The sequence below is a fragment of the Melozone crissalis genome, unplaced genomic scaffold, assembly GCF_028551555.1.
Source record: "Melozone crissalis strain CALT ecotype California unplaced genomic scaffold, PUWL_Pcris_2 ptg000023l_1, whole genome shotgun sequence".
Taxonomy (NCBI): domain Eukaryota; kingdom Metazoa; phylum Chordata; class Aves; order Passeriformes; family Passerellidae; genus Melozone; species Melozone crissalis.
The window spans coordinates 40,190,240-40,216,102 of record NW_026535801.1 but is presented as its reverse complement, the minus strand read 5'-3'; the positions used below and the strand labels follow the sequence as shown (position 1 = coordinate 40,216,102).

General features: G+C 50.0%; 1 protein-coding gene across 5 annotated transcripts in view; it reads left to right on the top strand.

The window, feature by feature from the left end:
* Positions 1–25,863, top strand: part of CACNB4 (calcium voltage-gated channel auxiliary subunit beta 4) — an 86,432-nt gene that overhangs the window by 41,570 nt on the left and 18,999 nt on the right. For all 5 annotated transcript variants that reach the window (XM_054277608.1, XM_054277609.1, XM_054277610.1 and 2 more), the window contains 4 exons: positions 19,126–19,245; positions 20,046–20,168; positions 24,052–24,182; positions 25,333–25,409. In XM_054277608.1, the coding sequence (XP_054133583.1) occupies positions 19,126–19,245; positions 20,046–20,168; positions 24,052–24,182; positions 25,333–25,409 (451 nt within the window). The remainder of the gene's footprint in view (positions 1–19,125; positions 19,246–20,045; positions 20,169–24,051; positions 24,183–25,332; positions 25,410–25,863) is intronic.

The window sequence follows — 25,863 nt, the reverse complement described above, 5'->3', positions numbered from 1 at the left end:
CCCAGTTCATTCTGTAGAACATCTTTGTACAGCAGGCAGCTGAGCGCAAGCAGGAGCTTTATCCAGCTGCCAGATAAATCCTGGGACTTCAGGGGGTTGGTTAGAAAGGTGTCAGTGGTTATTGGGTCTGTCATGTCCACAGGGCACCTCCGAGATTGTCAAGCTGAAGGTTGGTACTTGAGATCTGATGGTTTATTTATGTGTCTTGATGGATTTTGCAGGCAGGGACACCTTCCTGTGTCCCAGCTTGCTCCAAGGCCTGCCCAGCCTGGCTTTGAACATTTCCAGGGCCTTGGCAGCCACAGTTTCTCTGCACCCTGTGCCAGGGCCTGCCCACCCTCCCAGGGAAGGGTTTTTGCCGTGGATAGGAATGTGAGCTGGGAGAAGTTGGCAGTGCTGTTGGTTTGCTGGACAGCCTTCTCTTGCTTCTCTTTGGGCTTGACTGTTCTGAATTTGCCCCTTCCAATTAGTGCAGTTCCTGATGTTGAATCCAAATGGGCTGAGGGATGTCAGACCCAGGCATGCAGCATCTTTTCCCTGACCACTTATCTGCTTGCTGCTTGTTTGTGTAGGATTTTCAGTTTCAAATGTGTGCTAAGCTCTGCCTTGACTGGGACAACAATCAATATTTTCCAACAAAAAGAGATCATCCTCTGCCCATTATGTCTCCTGGATTCTCATTGCAATCTGGCTTTTACGTGGTCAGAGCTTCTGTGTGTTTTTGACAGTTCCAAATCTGTTTTCGTGTCTATTAGCCCCTAATAGACTGCCTTGACTAATGAATCATCAGCTGCCTGATATTTATCTTGTGGAAAGGGCTGCCTGAGAGGCTGCAAGGTGCTTTGTTTGGGGGTTTGCTGGGGTGGTTTTGCTTAGATTTTACTCCTAAAATACCCAAAGTTCTACTACTACAGCATTAGGTATGCCTGCCTTGCTCTGTGCTCTTGTGAGGATGGTTTTCTGTGTGACTCAGATCTTCTGTTCCTTAAATGCCACATTGTGATTTGATAGTATAGTAGTCAAATAAAACACTCAGGAAGAATCATAAGTCATTTTTATAAATTGCTGCTTGCTGTTTCCATAGAGGTGCTTGCTTCTTTTATACTGGAATACCAGAAACACATGGAAATTAAATGGGGAAAAAAAAAAGAAAAGCTTCAAGGATCGATCAAGAAAAGCTGCTGGTCCAGGGTGTGGTTGCTAAAACTGAGTTCACATGGAGCACCAGGAGCACATCACAGAAATAATAAATAACAGGGGAAGGAGCTTAACCCAGGATTTGCTGATGCCATGGCTCGCTTCCCTATCTCCCAAAAACATGCTCTGCTTGGGAGACCCTGAGCTGTTGGAGGCTTTCCCTTGGAGCCTGCATTTATAAAGACAGGAGAGGCTGATTTTCCAAATCAGCACTTTACCCAAATGCAGATTGCCTCACAAACAGGACAAGTGCTCGTGGTCATTTGGAATCCAGTGCTGAATCCCAAAATGTCACTGAGCTGGCGGGTGCTGAGTTCCACAGGGATCCCAGGTGGTGTCAGGGTTTGCTTGCAGCCTCTCCTCAGCTCCTGCTTTGTATTTTTCCACAGTGCTTTGTCACTGGTTTTCATGCCAGCAGCGAACTGGTTTCAGCTCTAGAGTGTCTGCTTTTGCCATGCTCTTTCTCCTTTTCCTATCTCAGCATAAATACCCATTCAGGTGCAGTGTGTGGGGCACAGCTTTGTCTGCCCCACGGTACTGATCAAGTGAGCTGCATTTTGGTTTGGAGGCTGTTCCACTGTCCAGAGCCAGCCATGGAGAGCTGGAGGAAGGCAGCAGTGCCTGAATTTGTGGATGCACAACACAGGATGTAAATCTGCTTTTTCTGTTGCTCTCTAAAGCCTTGTCTGAAGGGGTTTGAAGTGTCCTGAGGAAAGGAGTCAGAAAAGGCACCTGTGGTGGCCACAGGCTCTGCTCTGCTCCTCAGGAGGGTTTAACTTTCACCAGGGCAGGGGAGAGGAGGACAAGGGGCTGCTCTTCTGATTTGGTTTGTTTGGGTTTTCTCTCCCTAAACAGTCCCATAGGACAAAGGCTCCATAAGTTACAGAAATGGAGCTGTGTGGTTGTTCACCAGCATGGGGAATGCAGCCTGGCAGGGATTTGATTTATTACAGCAACAAGGCAGAAATCATGAGGAAAAACCACTCCCTGTCATCTTGCTGAGTACCGGAGGGCTGAAGTGGTGTTTGAACAAGCTGCTAACGCTCCGTATAAACTTCACAAGCCTTTCTGTTCTGGGAGAATTCTGCTTATACCGAATGCATTTTCCCCGTGAGTCCTCCCTTGGATGGTCCCCGTGCTGGGACGTTTCCCTGCAGATGGGCTCTGCTCAGCTCATTTGTGCTCTGTGCTTCCTCCCAGGGGCTGTGTCCTTGCTGGAGTGGCCCCGCAGTCAGGGCTGGCAGTGGCAGAGGGGTCCTGTTCCCTTGGGAAGAGGTGTCCTGTTCCCTTGGGAGTGCTGCTGTGGCTGCTGTGCCGGGTGCTCTCGGTGTGGAGGAGGCTGCAGGATTTGGTTTTCAGCAGCAATGTCCTTTATGGCCAGAAACCAGCCCTAGCAAGCCCTCATGGGACAGGCTCTAGGCTCGGGTGGCCAAGGCATCTCCCCTGTCCCTTCTCCAGTTCACAGAGCCAGGTACAACCTGAATACCCCTGTTCAAACTTTATCCCAGCCTTTAATCTCTTAGAATAAAATTAAAGTCATGTTTCTAATGGTTACTCCCCTTTATAAATGCCTCCTTTCCGTGCAGGATTTCTTGGCAATATTGTAACCCCCATTCCCACTGTGGTTGGTGGATTCCCTGGAGAATGTCTCTCTCTTGCTTGGGAAAACGATGTGTTCTGACAAATCACCACTTAATCTGTGATATATAGGTCATGAGATACCGTGATAAAAGTTTATGTTCCAGGACAATTAGTGCTGAGCTCATCAGGTCCTGAGAAAACAAGCCCCAGCATCACCCTTGGGCAGGGATGTTTCAATTATGACCAGTAACTGGAAAATCTCACCAAGGGAAAAAGGCAGTGACAGCTTGGCCCAGCCCTGGCAGCTGTGAGAGGCCTCTGTGATAAAGCTCAGGAGCAAAGCTGCCAGGAGTGACAGATCCACAGAAATCAGTGTGGATCCACAAGGGCCATCACAGAGGAGCTGCCTGGGGTTCTGTGGCTGTGCTCACCTGCCCACGAGGTCCAGCTGCATTCAGGGAGGGTTTCTCCAGTGAGGGACATAGCCAGGCTGCCAGCTCATGTTCTGGGAGCAGTGTTACTTGAACTAAAATGTGCCACTGAAGTGTCTGTTGGAGCAGCAAAACTGCTTCAAAGGATATCTATTTCCAAAGTTTCTGACAAGTAAGAGAAGTGGCTTTATCCCCACTGTGGTGCTTGTTCTGGTTAAAATGTTCTCCAGATGTTTTTGCGCACCATAAACCAGGAATGTTGGAGCTCTGCACGTGTTATTGATCTCTTATTGGAAAATGAAGGGGGTATTGACAGCTGGAAAAACAGACAAATGAGTTACACTTTGCCCCCCTCCATTTTTCCATTGCAGCCATTTGTTGGTTTTTCTTGCTGCCCCAAGGAGCAGAGTGGTAGTAAGTGCAGGAGTACATTGCTGAGTAGCTGCTGTGTTGTGCCTGGAGCAGATTCATTCCAGGAATGCATTAAGGGATATTTCCCTTGAATAGATCAATGTAAACGCCCAGTGGGGGTGGGAGCTGGGAGGAGAGGAGTCACGCACTGCAGTGTTTCCCCTTCCACATTCAGAGTTCATGCACTGCTGCTGGATACGTCCAGGTTGTTTTGAGAGGTTGGCTTGGGCCTTCAGACCTGCCATTGGTGTCCTTTGAGTGCTGATGCTGAAGATGCTCTGTCTGTTAGAATATTTAAGAGCCTTGTTAAATGTTCAGCCTCCCTGCTATGTACTGAACATACCACACAGGAATCTTCCCTTTTTGTTGGCTTTCTCAGAACCCCAGATTGGTTCGGGTTGAAAGGGACCTTGAAGCCCACCCAGTTCCATGGGCAGGGACACCTTCCACCATCCCAGAGCCCTGTCCAGCCTGGTCTTGGACACCTCCAGAGACAGGACAGCCACAGTTTCTGTCAGCAGCCTCTGGATGTACCACACAGACCCATCAGATTGCACAGGCTCTGTGCTGGAGGAGGCTGTGTCCTGTGATTTCTTATTCAGCTGCTCTCCACGCAGCCTGTACCTGCTGAGGGGGAAGATGCCTTCAAAGGGATGTGGCTTTGCACAGATATTTTGTGTCTTCCTTCACAAGCGAGAATTTAATTTATAAAAGATGTATGAGATCTCTTTGGTATCAGAATTGGATGTTTTACATTCCACAACAACATGTAATTATTCATAAAGCTTGTCTGCCTTTCTTCTGGATGTTCTGATCTCATACAGGTAAAGCAATCCCAGCTGTGTTCTCAGAGTAACAACCACAACGGTGCAAATAAACACAAACACTGCAGTGTTGTTTTGCTGAGAACTGTCAGTGAACACATCTCTCCAAAGGCATCACAGCTTTTCAGGCTGGTTTTGCTGAACATTTTCAAACCGATCTAAAACAGAAATATGTGTGCCTTTAAATCTGGAATTTGGGGCCAGAACTGAACAGAGGGATAAAACCAAACGTAGCTTTCAGAGGAGCTGCACTGATGTATTTCAGTGAAGTGCAGCCCAAAAGTCCTGATGGCTGCACGTTCCTTTCAGCTGCTAAATAATTCCTCCCTTTGCCTTTTCACCCAAGTGCAGTCGCTGCATTACTTGCAAAAATAAAGAAAGGAGAAGGAGGCACTTGGCAGCAGCTGGAGCTGAAGCAGCTTTCTCCCGTGGCAGCACTTGAGGCCGGCAGTCAGCAAAGTGCTTTCCCAAGTGGCTGCTGCCTGCCTGGGTCCTGCTGCAACCTCTGGGGAGCTGAGGGACTTGGGGGGGTTGTGTTGTTTTATTTCACTCCTTTCGGGTCCCTGTGTGCCTGTGCCCAGCACTGCGATGGTGCTGCCGCCCCAGAGCCTGGCTCAGAGGGGCTGCAGGGCAGGAATGAGCCACGTCCTGCTCCTCTCCTGCCTTCCAGGTCCAGGGGAGCTGGCCGGGCTGCACGGGCAGGAGGAGCAGCCCCTCCTCGCCAGGGCTCAGCACGTTTTTCTCTCATTTATTCCATTATTCTGGGGATGTCAGCAGCGTGCCTTTGCAGCTCCGTGCACGTTTTGGGATGGAGGTGGGGAAGGGGCTGTGTCAGGGCAGCTCCGGAGAGATACAGACACAAATGTGTCTGGCAGGAGCCAGCTCAAACCCTGGCTGTGCCTGTGGTGCTCTGTGCTCACTCTGCCCTTCCCTGCAGGAAAAGATGTGCAGGAACTTCATAGGAATGCAGGAATCACAGAATGGCCTGGCTTGGAAGGGACCTCAGAGCTCTTCTGCTTCCACCCGTGCCATGGGCAGGGTCACCTTCCACTGTCAAGGGATGGGGCAGCACAGCTCCTTTGGGCAGTGCTGCTGGGGAGGGGGCACATGAGCTCTGCCTCCAGGGAGAGGGGAGACAGGATTTTGTGCCCTCACTGTGCTGTGTGTCACTGTGGGGCCGGGGGAGGATCCCCCTTTGGGGCTGGAAGCTGAGTCTGTGTGCCCAGACCAGACCTTGTCCTCGCATCCATGGAATGTGACAGGGGCACTGTCCCCTCCCTTGCCGTGTCCCAGGAAGGTCTGGCTGTTCCCGAGGGGGAAGCGGTGCCTCATCCCGTGGTGGGGATGCTCATCCCTGAGGGATGGAGCCACTGTGGCACCTCCTCCTCCTCCTCCTCCTCCTCCTCCTCCTCCTCCTCCTCCTCCTCCTCCTCCTCCGCCGGGCACAGGAGGGGGATGCTGTGGCAGGGGAGCACACGGAGCCGTGCCCTGCTGACGCTGGAGCAGCTCCGGGGCGGCAGGAACTGGATCATCCTGCAGCTCTGTGCCGGGGGAAGCGGGATGTGCACAGCAGCCGCTGCGGCTGAACAGCCCCGATCCCACAGGGCTCCCGGGGACAGCTCCTGGCACGGGGAGCGCACGGAGAGGAGGAAATAACAAACAGGTGGTGCTCAAAGGCCCCAGAGAAAGGCGAGCTGGGCAGGAGCCTCTCCTTCTGCCGGCAGCTCAGGGCACGGGCACTGGCAGGGAGTGACTGTGGAGCTCGGAGCTCTGCCGTGATCTGTGTCCTGCAGGGAGTGCCAGGGGTGCACTGGCACACAACCCGTGCCTGCTGCATCCCCCGGGGGGCACTGGCACAGAACCCAGCCTGCTGCATCCCCAGGGGGGCACTGGCACATAACTCGTGCCTGCTGCATCCCCTGGGGTGCACTGGCACACAACCTGGCCTGCTGCATCCCCAGGGGTGCACTGGCACAGAACCCAGCCTGCTGCATCCCCAGGGGGGCACTGGCACAGAACCCGTGCCTGCTGCATCCCCAGGGGTGCACTGGCACACAACCCGTGCCTGCTGCATCCCCTGGGGTGCACTGGCACACAAACTGGCCTGCTGCATCCCCTGGGGTGCACTGGCACACAACCCGTGCCTGCTGCATCCCCAGGGGGGCACTGGCACACAACTCGTGCCTGCTGCATCCCCTGGGGTGCACTGGCACAGAACCCGGCCTGCTGCATCCCCTGGGGGGCACTGGCACATAACTCGTGCCTGCTGCATCCCCTGGGGTGCACTGGCACAGAACCCGGCCTGCTGCATCTGCCAGGGGGGCACTGGCACACAACCCGTGCCTGCTGCATCCCCAGGCCCTGCTGTGTGCCTGGATCCCTGTCACACGGTCACACGGGACATCTCTGCTCCGTGTCACACGGTCACACAGGACATCTCTGCTCCGTGTCACACAGGACATCTCTGCTCCGTGTCACACGGGACATCTCTGCTCCATGTCACACGGTCACACAGGACATCTCTGCTCCGTGTCACACAGGACATCTCTGCTCCGTGTCACACGGGACATCTCTGCTCCGTGTCACACGGTCACACGGGACATCTCTGCTCCGTGTCACACAGGACATCTCTGCTCCGTGTCACACGGTCACACGGGACATCTCTGCTCCGTGTCACACGGGACATCTCTGCTCCGTGTCACACGGTCACACGGGACATCTCTGCTCCGTGTCACACGGGACATCTCTGCTCCGTGTCACACGGTCACACAGGACATCTCTGCTCCGTGTCACACAGGACATCTCTGCTCCGTGTCACACGGTCACACAGGACATCTCTGCTCCGTGTCACACAGGACATCTCTGCTCCGTGTCACACGGTCACACGGGACATCTCTGCTCCGTGTCACACAGAACATCTCTGCTCCGTGTCACACGGTCACACGGGACATCTCTGCTCTGTGTCACACGGTCACACAGGACATCTCTGCTCCGTGTCACACAGGACATCTCTGCTCCGTGTCACACGGTCACACGGGACATCTCTGCTCCGTGTCACACAGGACATCTCTGCTCCGTGTCACACGGGACATCTCTGCTCCGTGTCACACGGGACATCTCTGCTCCGTGTCACACGGTCACACGGGACATCTCTGCTCCGTGTCACACAGGACATCTCTGCTCCGTGTCACACGGGACATCTCTGCTCCATGTCACACGGTCACACAGGACATCTCTGCTCCGTGTCACACAGGACATCTCTGCTCCGTGTCACACGGGACATCTCTGCTCCGTGTCACACGGTCACACGGGACATCTCTGCTCCGTGTCACACGGTCACACAGGACATCTCTGCTCCAGCATGCAGTGCCAGGGGAGGGCTCTGGCCAGCACCAGCAGCTTGGCACTGGGGCTTTGCTTTGTTCAGGGCAGAAAGGGAATCTGGAACCTCCTGAATTCAGCCTGGTTTGTGACTGACATCCTTCCCCTCATCCTTCTCTTCCCTGGGAAATGCAAGGAGTGGCTTTGCCAGTGGGACCCTTCCCTGTGTAGGGAGCTCACCTGGGGTGATGTCAGCACCCCCTTCCCGTTTTGGGATGAGTTCCTTCCTTGGGGCTTTTCTGCTCTCCCTGCTCATCCTGGAACGTTTTCCTTCTTCCTGCTGGATGTTTTGCTGTACCTTTGACCGGGCTCTGCCTTCACTCATCATCCCCATTCCCTGCCTTTTTGATTGCATTTCAGTGCAGATTTACAGGGCACCAGCAGCACCTTTGACATTTCCTTTTGGAGCGGATATACCTCTGCTACAGTATCCCACAATAATGGCAAAGCTTTTTTAAAGGTTTAAATCTCGTCAAGATTGACAGATTCCTCTCCTGACAAGGCTTTTTTTTACCTTCTTTCAGCAAAAAACAATACCCAGGTGATTAAAGCTGTCCTGTTTGCCCCTGCAGATTTGTGTGTGCTGGTGCATATGAGAACTGTGATGGAGAAGGAGATTTTGCAGGGACTGAGACCACCAGGGTCTTTCTCAGTTATTGCTTATGCCAGATCAAAAGGGTTGTGAGTAACATAGTGATTCCTAAAGGAGTTTTTCTTGATGGGAATGCTTGTTGGTTGCTGGCAGGAAGGAATATTAAACTATTGTTTCTCCTAAGATATTTCATTAAGAATCCATTTTGTAGATAAAACTGGAGGCAGTTATTAAAAAATTTAAATATTGTCTTTGAATTTTTAATGTTTAATTCTCTAAATTACTGTCAGTCATCAAATCCCAGAATGGGCTGGGTTTGAAGGCCCTGATAACCAGAAAGTCGTAAGAATTTGGGAAAATATCTTCACACTATGTAAAAAAAAAGGTTTCTAGTGGCTGGAGTTGAGATGTAGCCCAGAGTTCTGGCTGTTCCCTCCTTGTGGGTTTGTGTTTCCACCTGTCATTACCACCCTCCCATTTATCCCAGCAGGGAATACATGGAGAGACTATTTTGCCAGTGGCATCCCCAGGTTTTTTGAAAACCTTGGGTATTTATTCGTTCCTGTTTCTCATTTCCCAAAATAACAGGTGCTTGGTTGTTTGTCCTGTGTTCTGTTGGTCCTCACAAACCTCCTGGGAATACTGATAACAACAAATCCTCTCACAGCAGTGGTTTGTTCTCAGTGTGTGGAGCAATATCCGAGTATGAGCAGATATGGGAAGAACAGAATTATCACTGGGGGATGTTTCCCCCATTTTGTGCAGTGATGATAAAAAACAACCAGTTTGGGGGAGCTCAGAGTGCTCCCAGAGCTGCTGGAATTGGCCCCACTGAATTCCCAGCCCCATCCCTGTGAATTCCCAGTGGGCAGCAAAGTCCTAGAAAGTCCTTGGGCTCCCTGGTTGATTACAGCAATTCAGTGTCACTCAGATATGACCTCAGCAGGTGACAGCAGGATGTCCTTTCTCTGGTATTGGGCTCTCAGCACGTCGAGATTTCGGATTGCAAGGGCTCGGGGGAAGGAGTTGCCATTTGCAGCCTGCACAGCCCTTGGGAAATCTGGGCTTTTTCCTCCTGAGACATCCCTAGCAGTCCAGAAGAGCTTCTTGTAGGTTCAGCAGTCAAGTGATTTCAGGATTGGCTGCAAGAAAAGTAGTCAGAGATCATGGAAAAAACAAAAAAGTACAAAATGTAAAAAAATGAAAATTCAAACTCTCTGTTTGTAAGCCTCATTTATCAGTGTTTAAAGCAGCTTCTAAGCCTCCTGCTTTGGAAGCTCTTGGAAGGAAGGAGCTAATTAAAACCATGACATAACACAACAAACCCAGCTTAGGCCCAAACTCCATCAGTTGCTTGGCTTAAATTAAGCAGCGTGAAATTCATTTCAACAATGCCCTCCCAGCATGCCACAATTCCTTCCCATTCACTACCCAGCATGAACATTTGAAACAAATTCATTTTCCTGTGATTCTGTTGAGGATGGGAGTCTGGTTCTGCCTGATTCTGTGACGTTCTGAACCACTTCTGTTGAAAAAAGTAAAATAAATATTCAGAGTTATTTTGGTTGTGTAAAGCCTGATGGTGTGGGAAGTGGTGACACCACTCTAGAAGAAAATCAGGACACTGTAATCACCAAAATCCTTAAAAAAAAGATGTATATTCTTTAAATTAGCTGTTGGAATTAGGAAGAGCACGCAGTGAAAGCAGACAGGTGGCAAGGATCTTCTCAGCACTGAGGAAAATTCCACTTCACTCCTCACATGTAGAACTGAGGGTTCTTGTGCTGCACATCCCTGCTTGGGGCACTGAAGTGTTCTGTGTGCTTCAAAGTGATGGGCTGGTTTTATTTGTTGGGAAGTTGAAAAATCATTTCAATGAATGAAAATGAAAAATCATTTTCAGCTAATAAACTCAAAAATTTCAGTTTATTCTCCTAGTGCTGCAGGAGAAGAAACTGAAATTTTTCCTTTGTTCAGCCTGGAGAAGAAAAGGCTCTGGGGACACCTCTCTGTGCCCTAAAGGGACACAGTCCCAAAGGGATTGTAGAGTGAGGGAGAGGGACTGGGGACAAGGGCTGGAGGGACAGGACCAGGGAATGGCTCCCACTGCCGAGGGCAGGGATGGATGGGACACTGGGAATTGGGAATTCCTGCCTGGGCTGGGATCTGGGGCTTGGAGCACCCTGGGACAGTGGCAGTGTCCCTGCCATGGCAGGGGTGGCCCTGGATGGGCTTTAAGGTCCCTCCAACTCAAACCAGGCTGGGATTCTGGGATTCTGTGGTGTCTGAGAGCAGTCCCAGTTGGCACAGGTCATCCTTACCGGGATTGGTGAAGGAATTCCAAGTGAGTCAGAGATGGGAGCGCTGAGGATTTTAGATTCTGTGGTTTATTTTTCTTCTACACAGGCAGGAATGGTGAATTTGGTTCACAGCTTCACTGCAGGGCTCAGAAGGCCCCAGGACCCTCAGTACAAGACTTTTAAAGGATCTATTGACCAATAAAGCACTGCCAAAAAGGATATTTATGGTTTTGACCCAATCCTTAAATATTTCATCTTATGGACTCATGTGTGAGCTTTCTTAGCCAATCATGTTATGGTGGCACACAAACCCACAGTGCTGCATCCTGAACTCCTTGATCACCTCTGGAACTACTTTCATTTTTTCTATATTTTAAAACTCTAAAACTCTAAATTTTCCTCTTCTTAACTTAAGTGTCTCTGCTTTAAACTATAAATCCACATTCTCACTTCTAGCACCTGAGTTTGGAAGCCTTTTTCAAGGTCTCAGATCAAATCCTGTGTTTAATTCTCAGCTTTGGCTTCCAGGCCCAAAGTTCTGAGAGTTCCCTGCATTTCAGATTCCAGCCCATCCTGGTTCTCCCAAAGGTGACCTGGTGACAGGAGAGCCGTGGGCAGAGCAAACCAAGCCAAGCTACATGAAACCAAAAGGGAAATAGATAAACTGGAACAGAGTGAAATGAGAGGAGAAATGGGAGCTGATCCTCCTGCAGATCCCAGGTCACACATCCCTGGTGCAGTAGCAAGGAGCTGGCTGCAGGTGTGGTTTATTTTTGTTAGTGATCCACCCCTGTGAGCAGGAGCTCTCCCTGCAGCACAGGAGGGTGGCTGGAGGGGGGTTTAGGAGCACACCACGATATCCCAGCACTGGCTGAAGGCTGCATGTCTGAGGGAATGCTGTGGCAGACCACATATGGCGGCCACAGATGCCTGTGTACATGGGAGGATGATTAAGTTTCGTTTGGGGGCAGTATTTGTAATTTATTTTTTTTTTCCTGGAGACTTATGGAACGTTCTTGCCTTCCCAACGTGTTATGTGGGACAGACACAGAGCATCCTCCTCGCAGCAGAGCTGATTTAGGATACCAGGTGCACTTTTATTATCAGGTTTCATCAAACCCAGCAGCAGCAGCTTCCCCAGAGCCTTGGGAAGATCATTCAATGCTTTCAAGAGCTGAAGTAATTAGACAAAATAAAGCAGTGTCTCTGTGCCGTGTCAGCTTTAGTTTGGAGCCTTTTATCATGGAAAAGCAGCCCCTTTTTTCCTCTGCTGGGACTGCTGAATAGCTTTCCTGAGAAAGAGGCACCAGCTGCAGAGGGTGAGGCAGAATCCAGGCTGGAGGTGTTCAGGTGTGGATTCAGTCCCAGGTCTCACAGGCTGCCTTTGGAATGAGGCTCAGATCAGAGCGTTCCCAGGCAGGTCTGTGCTGCTTTGTGGCTGAACAAAACCGAGGAATTTGAAAGGTTTGTGTGTCCAAATTTGGATCACTTTGTGGGGTGAGAACCACCTGAGCCCGTGGCTGTCCCTCTGGCTGTGATCCTCGCCTGTCCCTTGGCTCTGAGGCTGCAGGAAAAGAGCTTTGGGTGTTGTTTTGTGGAGGAAGATCTGGATTTTTCACCTGTGAAAAGGAAAAGTTCAGAGCAGCTCATGTATTCTCTAACCACTCCCTCAGGCTTTGTGTGTACCTGCAGTGCCTGCTAAGCAAAATCCTGTGCCTTGCATGTTCATTTGAACATTACCAAAAGAGATGGGAGTATTTTGGCAGTAAATAGAGATCTGTATTACCAGTATTTTTTTAAACTCTGTTTCTTAAATGTGGCAACACAATCTGTGCCCAACTGAAGGCAGCTGGAGAAAGGAGATAGACTGCAAGATTTGAAATCCAGGGGAAAAAAAAGAGATCAGGAAATGTTGGAAGAATTGCCCTATTTTCTAACAATTAGTATTCCCAAAGAAAAAAAACATGTTCTAACTACCTAGTAATTTCCAAATTGCTGAGACACCTAATGAGTTGTCTTAAATAAATTTACCAAACATATAGAAGGAAATAATTGCTGAGCATTTGATTCTGAAATCCCAACTCGGTGCCAAGCGGTTGTGCAGCTGCCTTGTGTGTGCTGGGGATTCAGCAAGAAAATCATTTCCTTGGGAACTGAACCTTGTCCTGGTTGGGCTCCCGGTGCCACATCCACGTGGAAATATTGCCATTATTCCTGGCAATAATTTGGAATTTGTGGAAAAGTCCCACTGACCCCTCTGCTCCTGGAGCTCCCTGTTTAACACTGCAGTGGCTGGGATGGATTTTGTGGTTTGAGGGGATGTGAGTAATTCCAGAACAGGGGCTGTGCTGCAGGTGTGGTCTGTGCCCCCTTTCCATGGGAACAGTGCTGTGCTCTCCCTGCTGCAGCTCCATGGAAGCTCCCCCAGCCTGGGCAGGGCTCTGCAGTGTTTTGCTGGGCACACACAGATTTTCCTGGCCCCGGTTTCCATTGCAGCACAGCGAGGTTTTCATGCCAAAGGAAGAGACCCCCACTGGTTTGTGTTCGTCTTTTAATTAATGACATCACCTGCCCAGTAATTAAATTTAGCTGCCCACCCTGAGTGCTGGGATGAGGTGAGCACCAATTGTGGTGGCCGCTGGTATTTAAAATGTGGGGGTCTCTTAAGTCCTCAACTTCTGGTTCTTGTTTTCATGTAAAAATGAGTCAATTCTTATTTTCTGTGACCCCCATCTCCATGACATACTTCTGGTAGTAACCTCCGAGTTAAACCTGCTTTGTGCACCTGGACCAGGGAGATCTTTGTGTTGGGGCTTGGAGTGAGCTGCTTCCCCAGGGAACAACTCTGCTGTGGGTTTTGTGGGGTGGTTTGGGTGGTTTCTGGAACATCCCTGGCGTGTGGCAGCATGTGGCCCTGCAGCCATGCCTGTGCCTGCCTGCTCTCCTTGTGCTGTGTCAGGAGCTCTGGGACCTCGGCAGGGAGGGACGTGGCCTCGATTCTCCCGGGAGCTTGCACAGGGCTGGGCACTCCTGGGCTGCTTCTGAGCTCAGGCCCCAGTTTGTGATGGAATTGTCTTGGGGGAAAGGGAGGATGGGCTGATAGAACCCCTGGAAGGGCTGGGAGGGCTGGGGGTGTTCAGCCTGGGGAAGGGAAGGCTCTGGAGAGATCCTGGCAGGGCCTGAAGGGCTCCAGGAGAGCTGCAGAGGGACTGGGGACAAGGATGGAGGGACAGGAGCCAGGGAATGGCTCCCAGTGCCAGAGGGCAGGGATGGGTGGATGGATGGATGGATGGATGCATGGATGGATGGATGGATGGATGGATGCATGGATGGATGCATGGATGGATGCATGGATGGATAGGTGGGTGGGTGGATGGATGGATGGATGCATGGATGGATGGATGCATGGATGCATGGATGGGACATTGGAAGGACCTGTGTTCTGGGAAGGTGCTGAGGCTCTGGCCCAGGTTTCCCAGAGCAGCTGTGGCTGCCCCTGGATCCCTGAAGTGCCCAAGGCCACGTTGGACATTGGAGCTTGGAGCCCCCTGGGCCTGTGGAAGGTGTCCCTGCCCTGGAGGGAGATGAGCTGTAAGGTCCCTTCCACCCCAAACCAGTCTGGGATTCCATGATCCCATGTCTGCTCGGATATGGTTAGCTGAGCTCCAGACCAGCTTCAAAGCTTTGGAGTGAACTCTGGTTCAGCTGCTTGGGTGATCTGTGAGTTTGGCATCAGGACAGGACCTTTGGGATCTGTAGGAATTTATTTGGCTTCCTGGGTCCTGCAGGATGAGACTGCCCCGAGTATCCAAAAGCTGTGGGGAAGCTGGGAGGTGCCAGCTGGGGCTGGTGCTGGGGAGGAAGGGAGAGGGTGGGACAGGGGGTGAGGCAGTGCAGGCCGTCCCCAGCTGGGACATTGTCCCAACTCCACATTCCCAGTGTCACTGGGTGCCTGGGGAGCTCTGAGCCGTGCCCTGCCATCCCCCTGTTCCCAGCAGAGCAGGGTGTGTGTGTGGCTGGGCACAGAGCTGGCACAGCCCCTGTGTGCCCAGTGCCTGCTCATTCCAGGGCACAGCGGTGCCAGGGAGGGCAGGAGCTCTCTGTGAGCAGCGATGTGTCCCCAAAGCCTCTCTGGGTTGGGATGGACCCACAGCACCCAAATCTTTTCAGGAGAGGCTGCCTGTCATCTGGCTGATCGGAGCTGCTAACGGATTGCTGCTCTAATTGCACTAGCAGTGTGACAGAGCATTCCTCAGGGATGGAGGGAGAGCTGTGGATTTATGGCACTTGGGGGAAAATTATTTGCAAGCTCAGTAAGTCTTTATTTTTCAGCTGTAACAGCTAAAGGTCGATTATTCCTTCAGTGAGCACAAAGGCTGGATGTGGCTGGGTGTTGTAGTGCCCAGAAAGAGGATTCAGTCTCCTCCTCCTCCCCAAAATGCTGGTATATCCCCCTTCAGCAGGAATGTTGTGTCACCCTTTCCACCTCAGCACATCTCCAGCAGCCTCACGTGCAAGAGCAGTCAGTGAGCAGGAGAATAAAAATGAGCAGAGCCGCTGTTCTCTCTGCTTTACCCTTCTCCCTGGTGGTTTTGGGATTGTTTTTAGCTAAGCTGAATTACATTAGTTGATGAGAGAGGGAGAAAATAAATAATAAATTGCACAAAAAATGAATTCACAGGAGCCCAAAGTATAAAGGCTGTGAAGTAAGCAACAAGTCTTTCATTGCCTTGAATAATGTAATTATCTGGAAAAGCCTGTTTCTTTCAAATTGCCAAATCTGGTGTCAGCTGAACTCACTGAAGCCCCACAAAGTTCCTCTGTCTCCCAGAGGGATTGGGGTTAGGTAAGGGTGGGATTGATGATTTGTCCTCAAATGTTACATATGTGAAACTGTGGGCACAGGTGATATCCCCAAATGACCAGGCTGCTGCTCTATGTAATGGGGAAAAAAAGAAGTTAAAGGGTATTTTTAGAGAATCCCAGAATCACCAAGACTGGAAAAGCCCTCCAAGAAAGAGCTGTGCCCAAAGCCTCCCCTTGTCCCCAGCCCAGAGCACTGAGTGCCACATCCAGTCCTGCCCTGGACACCTCCAGGGATGGGGACCCCCCCATTCCCTGGGCAGCCCTGCCAGTGTCTGACCTCCCTTCTGTGGTGGTGTTTGCAGGGGGTTTAGGATGAGGCAAGAGATGAGAATGTTGACTTTATGTTTTAGAAGGTCTGATTTATTATTTTGTGATATATATAATATTAAAATCATACTAAAAGAATAGAAGAAAGGATTTCATCAGAAGTCTAGCTAAGAATAGAAAAAGAATGAGAAAGGATTGTGGCTGACTGAGACAGTCTGGACAGCTGGGCTGTGATTGGCCATTAATTAGAAACAACCACATGAGACCAATCAAAGCTCTAGTTGTTGTATTTTAAAGCAGCAGACAATCACTGTTTACATTTTCTTTTTGAGGTTTTTTGACTTCTCAGGAGAAAAAATCTTAAGGAAATGATTTTTCAGAAAATAAGTCTGTGACACCCTTTCCATTAACAAATTCTCCCTTAAGGAACATCTTGGTGTACAAAAAGAGATCGGAAATGGCTTTCCTCTTTCTGTATCTCTCATTCCCTCTTGCAGTTTCAGCAAGTAGGAGCTGTCAGAGCAGAACTCACTGCTCTTGGTGCTGAGCAGACAGCAGTGTTTGTGTTGGATTGTTGGGCAATATTCTGTCAATATTCCACAATATTTCTGGCAATAATCCTGTCTCCAATCAAACATTTCAAACAGAACCCAAAATTCAGTACGAGTTTGGCTCCTTTTCTGCCCCTCTCGCTGCTATTTGCAGAAGGGTGCCTGGTTTTGAGTGTGATGCTGCAGCTCAGCGCCCTGTGAGTCACAGTCCTGGGGCTGCAGCTTCCAGATAAGGCACTGGCTGCCGGGAGAGCCTCGGGAGAGCGGGATCGTGCGGCTGGGATTGTACCAGTGCTGGCACTTGGCACACGGGCACCGCTCAGCCTGGCACCCAGAGCAGCCGGGGGTGGCCTGGCAGCAGCAGCTGCTCTGCCTCAGCCCGAGCTCTTCTGACAGCAGCAAATGAGGCACTGCTCAGCACACACCAGTGCAAACCAGTGTGGGCACTGGGTGCCCAGCACAGGGGTCTCATCCAGCTAAATCCCCTTGCTGAGCTGGGCTGGAGCACAGCAGACCTGAGTGAGCAAACTACCAGCAGTGCCCCAGGGGTGCCCAGCTGGGCAGGAGGTGCCTGGGCTGTGCCAGCCTCCTGTGACACAGCCCCAGGGCACTGCTGGGGCACCTCCCGGGCTGGGCTGGGGACAGCTCTGGGACAGGAGGGACCCTGAGGGGCTGGAGAGGGGCCAGGGAAGGGAATGGAGCCAGGCAGGGGCTGCAGAATCCCTGAGGGAGCCGGGCAGGGGCTGCAGAATCCCTGAGGGAGCTGGGAAGGGGCTCAGCCTGGAGCAAAGGAGGATCCAGAAGGGAAAAGCTCTGCAGAACCTTCCTCAAACTCCCCTCACTTCTTTTTCCCCTCACATTTTCTCCCACTTTTTGATTTTCCCCTCATGGCAGGAGAGGCCCTGAAGAGAACCCAGCTGGGGAAGAGGCTGGAGAATTCCTGCGGGAGCTGGGAAGGGCTTGGCCTAGAGAAAAAGAGGAGCCAGGAGGGAAAAGCTCTGCATCAAAGCCTTCCTCAGACTGCCCTCATTTCCTCCCCCCCTCATGTTTTCTCCCACTTTTTGATTTTCCCCTCACAGTGAGGGGCTGGAGCTGGGCCAGGGAAGGGAACAGAGCCGGGCAGGGGCTGCAGAATCCCTGAGGGAGCCGGGCAGGGGCTGCAGAATCCCTGAGGGAGCCGGGCAGGGCTCACCTGGAGCACAGGAGGATCCCCAGGGATCTTTTCCCTCTCTGGAATTCCCTGGCAGGAGGGCACAGCCGGGGGGGTCGGGCTCTGCTCCCAGGGAACAGGGACAGGAGCAGAGGGAACGGCCTCAGGCCGGCCCAGGGCAGCTCAGGGGGGGGCCCAGCAGGAATTTCCCCATGGAAAGGGGGCTCAGGGACTGAGAGGTGTCTGGGGGAGGCCTGGCCCAGTGCTGTGAGTTCCCTGCTCTCTGCTCCATCCCTGAGGAAGCAGAAGGAAGAGCAGGATGTGCAGCTTCCCAGCTGGGAAGAGCTGAGCTGCTGCCAGCTCCTGATGCCACTGCTCAGCCTGGGCATGCTGCGCTTGTTCCAGCTCAGGATCCTGAACTCTGCATCTTCCCAGCCTTTCCCAGCCCTTCCCAGCTCTCTCTGGGTGCGGGATGTCCCAGAAGGAATTTTCTGCTGTGTTTAAAATAACAGCTGGGGGTGAAGCTCCTGTTGGCAAATCCTGTTCTTGGCCTGGAGCAAATCTGCCTTTCCCTGAACGAGTATGGAGCAAGGAAAGAGCACAGGGTCACCAGTGGCTCTGAGCCAGCAGAATCCTGGTGGATGTGGAGTCACAGGGATGGCTGTGGATCCACAGGGATGGAGGTGGATTCACAGGGATGGACATGGATCCACAGCAATGGCCATATATTCACAGCAGTATTTAAGAATATGTGACTTTACATGGACAGTAAGAATATTGAATTCTACAGTGCCTGTGCTGCAGGATATAAATCAATGTAGGAAAAAAACCAAAGAATAAGGATATAATGCTGTAGAGTGGCTCTGTTGGAACGCACAGAGCCACAGATTGATCAGCAGTAAACATTCTCTGTTTTGCAAGGTTAAAGCTCTGTTTTTCCACTGGCCCCAGTGGGATGCTGGAGTCAGGCTGGTCTCTATAAAGAGAGGAGCCACTCCACTCTTCAGGGCTTACCAGGTATCTTGAAAAATGTCAAAAAAAGGCAAAAATCCAACTGTGGCTGCACCTTCTTTCCCCCTTGCAGGCAGATGCTCTCTGCTGCTGCCTGAACATGCTGCATTCATGTCATATCAATACAGAGCTCTTGAGCAGCTTTAATAATGTCATTTTTGCCACTTTTCCCCCCTGGAAGCCCAGAAGAAACCTCTGTGTGAATGGGAACAAAGCTCTTACACAACAGAGCATATTCGTGGGGAGGGATGATTCAAACCAAGCTTTATAATTCCTTAATTATATTTGATGTGACCTAACCCTTGACAATCCTGAGTCTGAGGCTGTCAAACAGGATGTGAATATTATAAAGACTTTTGGACAGTGCCCAGAGCTGAGCTGGATTTTTACCGTGTCAGTAAGAAAGTGAAGGAGAGAGGTTTTCTCAGCAGTTTTTTCTTTGTAAAAATCACTCCAAAAATACAAAGAAACCAATTACTTCTAAAGTATTTTCAAAATTTGACTGGGAGGGGGTTTGTGCTTGTTACCTCAGTGTTTTCTCAGTGAGCTGGCTTTCCTTTCAGGGCTCAGCAGATTCGTACACGAGCAGACCCTCAGACTCTGATGTGTCTCTGGAAGAGGACAGGGAAGCAATCCGCCAGGAAAGGGAGCAGCAAGCAGCCATCCAGCTGGAGAGGGCCAAGGTGTGTGCTGCTCACTGATCATGGAGGTGCCTTCTGCCTGCTGGTGACATCCACACTTCTGAAATGCTTGGGCAGTTCAGTCAGAGTATCTGCAGAGAAGGTGTTGGGAATTTGGTGTAAATCCTCCTCTAAATGGGGATGTTCTCCATGTTCTCCATGGGGATGTTTTTGAAAACCTTGGGTATTTATTTGTTCCTGTTTCTCATTTCCCAAAATAACAGGTGCTTGGTTGTTTGTCCCGTGTTCTGTTGGTCCTCACAAACCTCCTGGGAATACTGATAACAACAAATCCTCTCACAGCAGTGGTTTGTTCTCAGTGTGTGGAGCAATATCCGAGTATGAGCAGATATGGGAAGAACAGAATTATCACTGGGGGATATTTCCCCCATTTTGTGCAGTGATGATAAAAAACAACCAGTTTGGGGGAGCTCAGAGTGCTCCCAGAGCTGCTGGGATTGGCCCCACTGAATTCCCAGCCCCATCCCTGTGAATTCCCAGTGGGCAGCAAAGTCCTAGAAAGTCCTTGGGCTCCCTGGTTGATTACAGCAATTCAGTGTCACTCAGATATGACCTCAGCAGGTGACAGCAGGATGTCCTTTCTCTGGTATTGGGCTCTCAGCACGTCGAGTTTTTGGATTGCAAGGGCTCGGGGGAAGGAGTTGCCATTTGCAGCCTGCACAGCCCTTGGGAAATCTGGGCTTTTTCCCCCTGAGCTCTGCTGGCCTGGGTGAAACTATTAGGGCTGAATTTTTATGGATGAGAAGTTCCCAGTGTTTTTGATGGGTTTTTTCTGTTTGTAGTCCAAACCAGTAGCATTTGCTGTCAAGACCAACGTGAGTTACTGTGGGGCTCTGGATGAAGATGTTCCTGTCCCAAGCACTGCCATCTCCTTCGATGCCAAGGACTTCCTCCACATTAAAGAGGTAAAACCCAGGAAAAGGGGATGGGAAAGGGCTTTCTACAGGCCAAGGGCTTTGATTTGAACAGCTGAGCCTTATCCAGGAGGGCACAGTGAGGATGAGCTGGTTCTTCATCCCTCCTGGAGTTCCTGCACCCTGGGGTGCTTATCCTGCCCTCTTGCAACACTCGGTGTTACCAACGTGTTGGAATTTCATCACACAGGAAGGAAATAATGCCCTTTATTATTGGAGTGAGCTGGGATGAGGAAAGTTAATTAATGCACTGAGGAGAATAGCAGGAACTCCATCCCAGGGCTCAGGGAATAGGAAATACATCCCACCCTTTATTACAGTGGTGGGTTCAGATTCTTTTTATCAGAACCAGTTTGTGATGGATCAGCGATGGTGCAGGAGTAAAGGAATTCCATGGAGCAGCACCAGGTCATGCCAGGTCTTCAGAAAAACACCAGATAGGCTCCCTTCCAGAGAGGAAGTAACACTTAGGATAATGCAGTAAGCAAAGAAAATCCTGAAGAGGACAGATGCAAAAATAAGGGGAAAAATGGAATAAATGAGCCCTGAGTGTGGGCTTTGGTAGAGAAAATTGCATTTTATTGCATGCTGAGCATATTTTATGCAATTTTTTATCTGAAGTGAGCCCTCCACATTTGCATAACCCCCTGTTGTGCTGTGGATTGGTACAGAGGCTTGCAGCTCGCAAAAGCACTTTTTCATCTCTGCATTTTGGGTTTATTTTGGGGTGTTCAGTGCTCATCTGTGTCTTTCTTTGAACACGTGTTTATCATCACTCCAGAGCACTGATCTCCCTTAGACAGAGCGCATTCAGGAGGAAAACACCTGCTGCTGCCCCTCCTCTGGTGCTGGAGCAGGGAATTGCTTCACACCCCCTCTCCCTGACAGGGAAAGGCAGTAAATTCCCTTTTCCAGCTTTTAATCTTGCTTTTCCTGGACGTGGCCACCTTTATTGTCAGGGCACTGATTGAGTTGCACACTCCAAGCTCCTGTCATGCTGCTCTGTACATTTTTGCAGACAAGTGTCCCAAATCCATGCCTTGGCATTCCATGAGTTGTCTCCCAAGGTCTAAAATGCCAGGATCACACTGCCACTGAGCTGGAAACCATCTGGGTGCTGGTGTTTGTCAGCTCAGCCTGCCTGGAGCTGGAGCTCAGCAGGATTTGGGGAATGGCTCCCCATGCTGCAGAGAGGCTTGGCAGGATTTGTTTTTTCAGTGATTCCAGGGTTTGGAATGTTGCTGAGCTGGGTACAGAGTCAGGTCACCCTCTGGCAGTGAGTGAGGAGCTGCTATTTTCAGGCTGTGTCCTGTATGTCTCATCTGTCTCCTCCAAACTATGCATTGTGTGCCTGCCTAAAGGATGAAATGGCAACAATTCCTGGCAGAGCAGAAGGAACCATGGGCATGGCAACCAGGGGAGGGAACGTGCTCCTCCCACACACAGACTAACAGAGGGGAGGGGATGACCTAATGCAGATAAATCCTGAGTTCCTCACTGCAGCCTTGGCATTTGTGTGTTCAGGTGCTCTCAGCACAACCCAGACTGCTTTGGGATGGAAGGGACCTTGAATGGGCAGGGACATTTCCCCTGTCCCAGGTGCTCCAAGCCTGGCCTTGGGCACTGCCAGGGATCCAGGGGCAGCCCCAGCTGCTCTGGGCACCTGTGCCAGGGCCTGCCCACCCTCGCAGGCAGGAATTCCTCCCCAGAATCCCATCCATCCCTGCCCTCTGGCACTGGGAGCCATTCCCTGTGTGCTGTCCCTCCATCCCTTGTCCCAAGTCCCTCTCCAGAGGGGCTGATTCTGATCCCATGTCTGGAGGCATCACTCAGAGGTCCATGAAGAAAAATTCCCATGGTCAGGCTGTGCCTTTGGAGCCAAAATGGAGCAGGCAGTGCCCTTGGAACTCAGGTTCTGTAGAGATTGGTTTTATAGAGTCAGACTGGTTTAGATTGGAAGGGACCTTAAAGCCCACCCAGTGCCACCCCTGCCCTGGGCAGGGACACTCTCACTGTCCCAGGGTGCTCCAAGCCCTGTCCAGCCTGGCCTGGGACACTGCCAGGTCTGTCCCTAATGGTGTCCCACAGCCTCTCAGTTCACTGATTTCCAGCAGCAGGATGCTGAATGCTGAAAGATTTGTCTGGTTCAAGACTGGAAGTAGTTCTGTAACTTAACATACTTCAAATAAAGCTTTGCTCACTGCCACTGTGTGAATCAAGGTCAGAACAGCAGGAGCAATAAATACTTAGTTGGAATGATCAAACCATGGAACCTCTTGCCTAAATATATAAAAGAGGATAAAGAGGTTTTTCAACTTTGCATTCCGTTAGTTTTTATTACATGTTCATATATATGATTGAGTTCATGTTCAGATATCTGGGTTGATAAAAACCCATTTATTTTTCAGGGCTGGGTCTCTGTGTTGCAGAGCCATCCCCAGGCACTGCTGCACCTTTGACAGCAGGGCCTGGGTGTTTCTGTGTCCCTGCAGTGGCTGAAGTGCCTGCAAATGTGGAGCCAGGAGTAGGGATATCTCGAAGATGAGGTCTCTGTGATGGCTTTTTCCTCGAGGCAGCAAACAAACCCCATTCACTCGTGCTGCTCCTAATGACTCCAGAGCCAGTTGTGAAAAGCAATGTTTCTTTTGAACACCGAGCTGCCTAATGAAGCAGAACAGAGGAGAGGCTTTTCAGATACTTTTCTTCAAAAGCTCTGCTGGCAGCAGCTACAACAAATCCTTTTCCACTCCAATATCTACCAGGATCCTGCTTTTCATTTTGCTATCATTAGGGACAGACCAGACTTTCAATAAAGCAGAAGAATTTATGTTACTAAAGGTCAATGATAAAATGCTGTGCTTTAGGTATATATTGGAGTTTCTTCCTAAAGGTGAATTTCTCTTCATCTGTCATAACCTGTTAATAACATTCCTACAAATACCTGGAGAGGAGGAAGGGAAAGTGGTGATCTTTTGTCTAGACCATTAAATGTGACAAGCAATATTTGATGGGAAGCTGGAGGTGTTATTTTTATGTTTGCTGCTGGGAGGTTGTTTGGTGGCCTCAGCCCAAAGAAATGAGTTCTGCTCATTAAATCAACCTTGAAATTAAATCAGCAAGGGCCAGGACAAGGGGAAACAGCCTCGGTGCGCTGCTCTCACACTTGAGCCTGGTTCATTATGCAGAGTGGAGTTAAGGAGTGTGGGTAACTGTTGGGGAGGATGAAAACTGGACAAGAAAGTCTCACAGATATGTGTGCTTGGCAGAAAGATCTCTGAATGTAGAACCTGAGAACGAAATAGAGATGGAAGCAAGTTTTGATACAGAAGAATAACAGATGTGTAAATTGAGGATTGCTGAGCCTGTCTTGCTGGACAGCTAAGAAGGGAAAGGTTGTGTCAAGTTGGAAAGAGCCTTTGATAAGCTGACCACAAACAAAAAGATGTTTTTACCAAGCAGAAAGATGCCACAGGCAAACAAGACATGTCAATGTGGCAAGTAGAAAAAAGGTCTTAAGAATTTTCCACTGCAAGAAAACTGAAAAACAACTTTAAGCTTAAACTGTGCCATACTAACTCATGTGATTGATAGTACTGACCATAATATGGTAATGACAGTGTTCACGATAGGCTGTAGGTAAAAGTTAAGGTATAGATTGGTTTTTATGTATTAAGATGCTCAGCAAAGAAAAGGGTATAATGCAATGGAGCCAAAATTAAAGGGTTTTCAGGCTTGGCTGCAGCTGGGGCTGACAGGCTCTGTCCCCCATGACCCTGGGCTGCTGTAACAGCTGTAACAGTTGGTTACCTCCAGGAGGAGGTGACAAGGGAGGGAACTGGGGAGCTGAGTGGGCAGGAGCCTTGCTGTGTTGCAGAAATACAACAACGACTGGTGGATAGGGAGGCTGGTGAAGGAGGGCTGCGAGATCGGCTTCATCCCGAGCCCGCTGCGCCTGGAGAACATCCGCATCCAGCAGGAGCAGAAGAGGGGCCGCTTCCACGGGGGGTGAGCACAGCCTGCCCTTGCAGGGCACCCCAGATCCTCCCTCAGCCCAGGAGTACTGCCAAAGGTCACTGCTGCTGCCTGGCTGCGGGGCATTCGCAGCGCTGGGTTTGGGATCCCCGCTGCAAGTGCGGATTTGAGGGGAGCGGGAGATGTTGGTGATGAGAAACAAAATGGGTTTGACTTCAGGAAAGAGCAGTGAGGGATAATGACAGCAGTTTCTGAGAGCTTTGTGTGCCCATGGCCTTAAGTCAACTTGGGCTCAAAGTCTCCCAGATTTTTCCCAGCTTTTCTTCTTTTTTCTTCCATTTTTCCTTTTTTCTCCATTTTGGCCTATGGTGATGTTCACAGGGGTCCCAGGATGAGGGGAGAGATGAGAATGTTGACTCCACATTTCAGAAGGCTGATTGATTATTTTATTATATATATTATATTAAAAGAAAATGATATATTAAAACTATACTAAAAGAATAGGAGGAAGGATTTCATCAGAAGGCTAGAATGGAAAAGAATGGAATGATAATAAAATCTTGTGACTGACCAGAGAGTCCGAGCCAGCTGACTGTGATTGGCCATTAATTAGAAACAACCACATGAGACCAATCCCAGATGCACCTGTTGCATCCCACAGCAGCAGATAACCATTGTTTGCATTTTGTTCCTGAGGCTTCTCAGGAGAAAAAAACCTAAGGAAAGGATTTTTCAGAAAATATCATGGCTACTTTGGCACAAACCAGACATTGTAAGATCAGCTTTGCCATCCTTTATTCTTCAGCTTCCAGCCTGAGGTTTTTGAGTGCCCACCTGCCAGACCTGGAGATTGCAAATCCCTGGAAAAAGGTCTGGGATTTAAACCTGGGAAATGCTTTCAGAATAGTTGAACAGCAGCCAAATTTCTCCTATGATTTTTGACACAACTTCAGGGGCAGCCAGTGGGTCTCAATATACAGAGAAATTACTGAGTTCAGTGAGATGCTCCTGGATTTGTATGATAAAATTCCATATTATAATGATAAAACAGTTAATATTTAGCTTTTCTAGTTAGAGTCATTTATGTTGGTATGACCTTGTGATTCCTCATGGGACAATTGCTCCCCAAAACCTCCCACATTTTGGGGTGCCTGCTGTTAATGGGGTCTTTCTGCTGCTGCAGGAAATCCAGTGGGAATTCTTCTTCCAGCCTTGGAGAGATGGTCTCTGGCACATTTCGAGCCACACCTACAGCCACAGGTAAGGCAGGATTTATTCAAGGAAACCCTTACTAATAATTCTGTCTAAAAACCCTACATGAGAAATGCAGGTTATCCCCTTTGCTGAGTTACTGAGGTGTTTTCTAACAAAGTGTTTGTGTGCACAGGGGAGGAGAACAACCATTCCCAGCCTGCAGGAGTTGCTGAGGGCTGGGAAAAATCCTTGGGAACATTGGCAGCTGCCCCAGTGTAATGCACAGATTGTCCAGTTTAATGTATAGAATGCCCAGTTTAATGCATGGATTGCCCAGTTTAATGCACAGATCGCCCAGTTTAATGCACAGATCGCCCAGTTTAATATATAGAATGCCCAGTTTAATATATGTAATGCCCACTTCAATGCAGAATGCCCAGTTAAATGCACAGATTGTCCAGTTTAGTGTATAGAATGCCCAGTTTAATATATATAATGCCCAGTTTAATACATATAATGC